We start from the raw sequence: 7866 nt of genomic DNA, 5'->3' as shown, positions 1-7866 counted from the left end.
ATAGCTAACCAGACATGTGTGTGTGTGTGTGTGTGTGTGTGTGTGACCCAAAGCTCATGTTCATGTAAATTAATGAGCTCTGCCTCTAATCCGGCCAGCTAATATCCAGAATGGATGTACCAGCATGATCAAGACATTATTACTGTAGTCTATCGGGAAGTATTGTATGTTTGCACTAGATCTGACAGATGTCTCAGGCTGTGCTCAGGCTGTGCAGGGCTGACATACATTTATAAAGCGGCAATGTGGCAGCAAGTTTGGGTTCTGCTTCATTGAAAACATGTTGCTTGTTTCCTTTCTAAATCCCGGAACATCATTGAGGTTTTGAAAGGTTTTCTTTTGAATGTTTTCCCTTTTTTCAAGTGAATTTCATGCCCAATTGCTCTGCAGGAATTGCCTTTAGTTTGCTTGTTTATGAACAGAGATTGTAATGATTTTTTTTTTGGCCTGGAAGAAAAGGAGGTTCATAGCTGGTGCGGATACAGAGAAAGGACAAGAAGCAATCGCAGGGCAATGTGTTCTGCTTCAGTAATTTAACAAAGTGAGACGTACTGTACTGTAGGTCTATCTAGATGCTCAAATGTATGTGTAGTTTTTTTTCTGGCTAGTTTCAAACCATTTCAGAGGGTTTTGTAGATGCTCACATCCAGAAGATGTTAAGATTTCAAGAGGATTTCTGTGCTGAATATTTGATTTTGCTAAACAAAAATGAACACAACATTTTACAAACACTTTCAGAAAAAAGGTCATTAGGGTGGTATCCTTTTAAAAGGCACTAATATGTACACTTTAGGTACTAACTAATATGTGCTTTTAAAGTACTAATATGTACCTTTAATGTACTTTAATATACTAGGGGTAAATAAGATACAAAGATGTACCTCTTAGCTTGTGTACCGTTGTCAGGATTGTACCTGTTTTGTCATGTGTTTCAGTTCCCGTTTTGCCTTATTTGGTCCTTCCGGTTTCCATTAGGTTCCCTGATTAGTTCATCATTTGTTTCCAGCTGTGTTTAGTTAATTATCCTAATTTCCCTGTGTACTTAAGTCCTAGTCTGTTCAGTTTGTGTTTGTCAGGTCTACTCGTCCTCTATGTGTTGGCTCAAGCTCCCATTGTGGATTATCTCCTGTGTTTCTTGATTAAAGACTGTTAAACGTTTCCTCGTGACTCCAGCGTGTTCCCTCAACAGCGCAGCGTGACAGAAGACCTGACCCAAAACAGTAACCTCCGTGTGTCTACCTTCCGTTTTGTTTCCCGTTTTTACCCAGTGTCTTTTTTTTTTCGTTGTTCCCTCATGGATGCCCTCCTTCACCCGGAATATCTCCTCCTCCTGCTGGAGCAGGGGGAGAGATTGCTCGAGGACCATACTAGACTGTTCCAGCTGCTAGCTAACACCACCAGCTACCCGGACGACGCGCTCTGTGCGTTCTACAACGCAAGTTTAAATACCGCATGCAGAGCGCCGTCGTCCAAAGATGGTCCTCGAGCGGATTTCGCCGCGTTTGTGAAGTGGATTCTGGCGAGAAACGGATCGCCTCTCATCGTCACTCCCGAGGATGATCTTGCTAGATCCACTCCAGACCCAGAGCCCAGCCCACCACCTCCCTGCTGTGCGGAGCTAAAGCCCGAGCCCACCGATGAAGGAGAGCCAATTTCACCACGATCTATGAGCCGAGCAGAGGCTGAGCAGAGGATCGCCCCGGACGTAGACCACCCATCCCCCCCTCTGTTGTTCTACGGTGCGAGGACGCACCTTCCTTGAGGGGGTGAAATGTCAGGATTGGACCTGTTTTGTCATGCGTTTCAGTTCCTGTTTTGCCTTATTTGGTCCTTCCTGTTTCCATTAGGTTCCCTGATTAGTTCATCATTTGTTTCCAGCTGTGTTTAGTTAATTATCCTCATTTCCCTGTGTACTTAAATCCTAGTCTGTTCAGTTTGTGTTTGTCAGGTCTACTCTGTGTGTTGGCTCAAGCTCCCATTGTGGATTATCTCCTGTGTTTCTTGATTAAAGACTGTTAAACGTTTCCTCGTGACTCCAGCGTGTTCCCTCAACAGTGTAGCGTGACAACCGTAGGACACTGCCACAGTGACAGCTTTATACCTTTTTTCTGGGAGTGCAAAATGTAGATATCTGCAAAGGTTTTACATGAAATGGCTTGACGAGCAGATTTCTGTCCTGTTAAAACAGGAAGTTGGGCCTGGACGTATTTCTTCATCTCAGTAACCCTCCTGTTCATGCATTTTAATGCATCTGCCAGGCACTTTTATCTACAGTGACTTACATTTACGGTATACATTTTATCAATCCTTGCATTCCCTGGGAATCTAACCTTTGACCTTGATATTGCTAGCACCATGTTTTACTACAGGAATATGAGTTTTTGAATGGAATTTTTAAAGGATTTTTTAAAAACAAATCTGCTTGCTATCACTAGTCATTGAATGGGGGAGGGACCTTCTTATTAAAGAAAGTGTTTGATTGGACAAAAAGAGTGAGTGCAAGATGGGTCAGTATTTTTGCTACTGACTTTAAAGGTTGTTTATTGTTTACTGGTTATTTGACATATATGGTATTGTTATATTGTGTATTATGTAGGGTTGGGCCGATAGACGATGCCAAAAAATAGTTAACATACTATCATTATAGATGGCCTCAAAAAAGCCACTCAAAAAACTAAATTTTGATATTTAAACCTGTGCTGTTTTTGTCACTCACCACTAGCAGTGCTATAAAGATTGGGGGAAAAAATAAACATTTTTAATATTTGTGAAAAGGCCAACATTAACTCTTCTGTCAAATCAAGTGCACATATAAGAGGAGCTCTTAATATTCTCAGCGTTGGAGGTTTTTCTCAACCAAATGTTTCAGCACTGTATGGTTTATATGATAATTCCATATTGCTTGAACGTTCATCTAAAAGCTCGTCGAGAGATGAATATGAGATTGTGACAGTGTCATTGAAATGGTGTCCTGGTTTCTTTTGTCCCTTCAGGTATTCAGTTCTTCACAATGGAAACCACACTGAACAGGAGAAACTGTCAATACAGAATGACACAGAGTCCCAGGAGTCATGTTTCTGACACAGGCCAGCCTCTGATGAGGAGCATCACTGGAAGGTGCCATTTCTCACCGCCCTGCCTGCAGCTCAGACCCGACCAGAGCCCTTCAGGAGTCGAGTACAGGGAGCTGCACTGAACTGTTTGCTCAAAGAGCTGCTGAACAATGAGGGAAAGAACAATGTTGCCAAAGGTATCTGGTCTGTATTTTAGGATACGAATTTCCATTGCAAAAGAATGTTGGTAAGGGTTTTCCCAATGTGTTTGTTTCCTTTTTGGTTCTCCTGGGAATATGACTTCCACACCAAAAACACGTCTTTCAAGCTTTACCCAAACAATGAGGGAAAGAACAATGTTGCCAAAGGTATCTGGTCTGTATTTTAGGATACGAATTTCCATTGCAAAGGAATGTTGGTAAGGGTTTTCCCAATGTGTTTGTTTCCTTTTTGGTTCTCCTGGGAATACGACTTCCACACCAAAAACACGTCTTTCAAGCTTTATCCGGAGCGGCTTCTATTAGCTCTACAGTCAGGATAACACTTCCTGAAAGCTACGGCATGAATGCTGAATAGCTAAGATGACACTCTATTAAAAGAAAGATTTATTTTTGTTCTATAAATGAAAAAGTAAATTCACAAATTCACACCACAGTATTAAGAGGTAGAGCTGGGAGCATTGCTGAGCGATTTCTCCAATTTTTTTTATTTGTTTTTATTGTTTCATTAATGAATTCTCAAATCAACAGTTATAATATAACATTGTCACATGAATTTAAAATTGTAAGTGTTAAAGACAACAGGCCTTTCCTTGTTTCCAAGACAATTCCAGCATTTAAGTGCAACACAAGTAATGCTGCATAACATTTCTATTAATACAGCCTATTTAAAAAATGTATGGAAGCCCGTTTCCGTCACTGGATAAAAAAAGTAATTGTGAATTTTTATCTCACAATACTGACTTTTTCTCTCACAATTCTGACTTTTTCTCAGAATTGTGTGGTAGAAACTCGCAATTGCAAGAAAAAAAAAACGGATAAATCCGAAATTTAAACTCGCAACTTTATATCTCGCAATTCTGACTTTATAACACACAAATGCAAGTTATTAAGTCAGAATTGTGATATATAAACTTGCAATTGTAAGAAAATATCAGTCATTTTGCCCCTCAGAATTGGACTTTATAACTTGCAATTGCGAATTTACATCTCACAATTCTCAGAAAAGAAGTCAGAATTGCGAGAAAAAAGTCAGAATTGCGAGTTCATATCTCACATTTCTGACTTCATTTCTCAGAATTGCAATTCTGACATTATAACTCGCAATTGCGAGTTTATATCTCACAGTTCTGAGAAAAACAGTCAGAATTGCAAGATGTAAACTCGCAATTGCAAGAAAAAAAGTCAGAATTTTTCAGATAAAAAGTCGCAAATATATATTTTTTTAATTAAGTGGCGGAAATAGACTTCCATAAAAATATGCCCCAAAATTGTTCAAAATGATTTAATAAAAACATTACTTTTAAAACTTTTTAGATTCAAATGAATCATCCTTATACAAAGGATTTTGACAGGAAATTAACTTTTGTTTTCTTCTAGCCATGAAATCTGGCTTGACGAAAACATAATATCTCCATTTTCTTATTGTGAACTGAAATCTCATTTATGTTCTGTAAGACTTCTGAAGCTCTTTGGGGAATGAGATGTACTGCTCACAGGCTAGTTGATGTAATTTAGCTCCTTGTAAACCACTCTGAATACGCAGACGTCTCAGACTCACGGGTGACCGTTCTCAGTCAGGTCAGCTCTGCGCTTCACATGCATCACTAAATGCAGCCATTTCCACGATAGTTTCCACTGCGAGGATCTCCTCTAATGTGATTCACTGGCATAAACAGCCCAGTGTTTTTCTGAGACCGCTAAAACTACATGATGCCTGCTGACTGAGAATGTGTCAGGCCACTCCAAACAAAAGCTTTGCTGACAGCAACCAGGGCCAGTTCTCCCAGATGCTGTGTCTTAAAATGTTTTAGCTTTAGTAAAGATGACCATCGGTTACCGCAAGACTGAAATGTTTGAAAAGAAATGACCTGAAGTTGTTCTTGCAAAAGTTCTTAATGGGATAGTTCATCCAATAATGACAATTTACTTTTGTTATTTATTCACCCTCATGTATTTCTTGTGTTATATTCAAAATATTTTAAGTGAATAACAACTTAAGGTACGATCACATTTACTGTTGTGCAGTGAATTTTTGCAGGCGAAATCCAGTCTTTTCAATAGGAATCCACACAATTGAGAAAGATTTTGCATCGGGTTTTAAGTTGGTCAAGCAAATTTGCCACATTGACCAACAGTAATCTGCTTGGTTTGAAAGTGACTTCTGTGTGAGCTGTGCTTCAAACATTTCTACACTGTTGAAAATAGATAGTCGAGCTTTTTGCCTGCAAAATTTAACCTGAATTTCTCTAATGGAAATATTTGAATGTGAGGAAATACAGCATGAAACACATTTTTGTAAAATATATGTTTTGCTTTTATTTTTATTGGTTCCTTATGAAGTTTGACATGCTGAATACAAAAAAAATCACATTATTTTTTTTGTGTATCATTAACATTGCTCATGAAAACTAAAAGAAAAAATGTTGACAACTGATTCAAGCTAATCTGCTATTACTCATGTATAAAAATGACATAGTACATGCATAATAACAGTTTAACATAAACATTTAGATTTTTTGTCTTTTATTTTTTGTTCTGGAATGTTCCTGAAAGCACTAGAATATCACAGAAAATTCCAGAATGTTACAGAAACTTCTAGAATGTTCCCATCCTTGCAAAAGCAAAATACCTTTAAAAAAACAAAACATGCAAAATAACTACAAAAACTCATCTGTACTAAACCGATGTTTCATAATTAATGAGTTCTAAAATTTACCTGACCTAAATATTTACCAAAATATTGATGCTACGTGAAAATAAATATAGTACAATAATAATCAGCACCACAGAATTACAGAAGAACCATTAAAAAAATTAAGTGAAACATTTAAGTGATATTCTCCTTTCATTTGCCATAGAAGAAATGAAGTCCAGGTTTGGAGTGACATGAGGGTGAGTAAATAAAGAATTTGTATTTTTGGGTGAATTACCCCTTTAAGAATATGTCACGCAAATGATTCCTATATGAGGAGAGGAAATACAGCTGCTGCAGAATGTTGTCTTGAGAAAACAAATCTCATGGAAAAACCATGCCGATGAATTTTTGTTCTTCTAACTGAAACCTCCCAAAGCAGTGTTGTGCCATACTAAAGCTCGCTTCCAGAGCTGAGGACCCCAATAAACACGCTCCTCAGAGAGCCAGGATACAGCAGAACTGACCCAGAACAATCTCCATCCCTCATTCCAGCACTTGCCAGTCTACTGAAGCGTGCCTCTGCCTAAAATGAATTACCTTCGGGAACAGCAATTGTTTGAATTGATCGAAGAGATGTAAATATTTGGAAATAACTACGTTTTATGTGTCAGCCATCAGAAAAACAGGTTTGGTCTTAATAGCTATTTTGCAGGGATGTACTGACAGCGACACACGCACGCCACTAAAAATGAAACATGTACAGCTCAGCACTGTCCTCATGCATCAGTTTCCTGATTTTAAAATGAAAACCTCTCCTGCAAATAAAGCACTTGTAGCACTTTTACAATACGAAGATTATTGCATCCACAAGTCGTTCAGTATTCTGGTCACGAATATGTAATCGCAGACCAAACCAATAGCATATGAGGAGTATGAAAGTTGAATTTCGTGATCAGTTTTGATAAGCGTGATCATTCCGCTGTGGTGATGTGATGAAGGAACAAATAAGACACTATTATTTGTTCCAATGCGAACAGAGCTAGCTACATTACCTAGCTCCATGCCCACTTTAACTTTCTTTTCTCATCTTCTCGTGTTTTTATCAACCGATATTGAATTTCTAAAGGTAGAGCTTAGTTTGATTTTATTGTACATAGGAATATATTTTTATGCAAATGATTTGATAGCGGTCCGTGTGTTCCTTTAAATGCTTTAGTCGAACGCGTTTCTTCTTCCAGTCTGGTGTATCAGCGAACGCTGACCATGAATCTAGCGTGTCATTGGAAGCAATGTCCAGATAAGTTGTTTTTTTACAATCAAACATGTACATGGTCGTGCCTTCACAGCTATCTTACGGATGTACAGAGCATTGTGAAACTGTGCAAGTTCATGCTGGTAGTGGTCGAAAATGTTTCCTTTAAAGAGGTTATATATTGTACAATCAAAGGCAAACTCAGCTCTGATGAGTTACAATGTCCAAACTATTTCATTTGTACACTTTCCGTTTATGTAGCACCTTTGAATTCTGAGCTACTTTGCCGTTGTTTAACAGTAAGCGGTTTTGTTGGTCGAACAACTTGCACAATTTCCCATCTGTGTTCTTTGGATGTCATTATTATGTTGTTTAAAGATGGAGATTTTGCAATGGTTGAAGCTTAGGAACCGTGAGCAGAAAACAAGAAATACATGCTGTTTTGAGCGCCGATGGATGTGGAAGGAAGGATTTGGGGGAATGCTGGTACTCCATAGCCATGACAGAACCAAAAACACTGCTACATGAGCCCTGAGTTATTGCTTTGAAAAGATTTGCGTTAGAAATAACTCTCCCCGAACCTTCAAGGACCTTCAGGGTAGTCATTACCGTCAGGATTTCATGCGAAATGATGCAAACCTCACATATGAAGCGTGATCGAACACCTCGAGATACATGCTGTTTTGAGCGCCGATGGATGTGGAA

The 7866-nt window shown here is 38.6% G+C and overlaps 1 protein-coding gene across 1 annotated transcript in view; it reads left to right on the top strand.

The window, feature by feature from the left end:
- LOC107756690 (5-hydroxytryptamine receptor 4) overlaps window positions 1-3315 on the top strand; it is a 106002-nt gene extending 102687 nt beyond the window's left edge. The window contains exon 7 of the mRNA XM_016573892.1: window positions 2994-3315. Coding sequence (XP_016429378.1) covers window positions 2994-3081 — 88 coding nt within the window. The 3' untranslated portion in view covers window positions 3082-3315. The remainder of the gene's footprint in view (window positions 1-2993) is intronic.
- Window positions 3316-7866: the final 4551 nt, after the last annotated feature.

The sequence above is a fragment of the Sinocyclocheilus rhinocerous genome, unplaced genomic scaffold (genome assembly GCF_001515625.1).
Source record: "Sinocyclocheilus rhinocerous isolate Xijiao unplaced genomic scaffold, SAMN03320098_v1.1 scaffold892, whole genome shotgun sequence".
Taxonomy (NCBI): domain Eukaryota; kingdom Metazoa; phylum Chordata; class Actinopteri; order Cypriniformes; family Cyprinidae; genus Sinocyclocheilus; species Sinocyclocheilus rhinocerous.
Note: the sequence above shows the minus strand (reverse complement) of the source record. Positions and strands in the feature narration are given on the sequence as shown.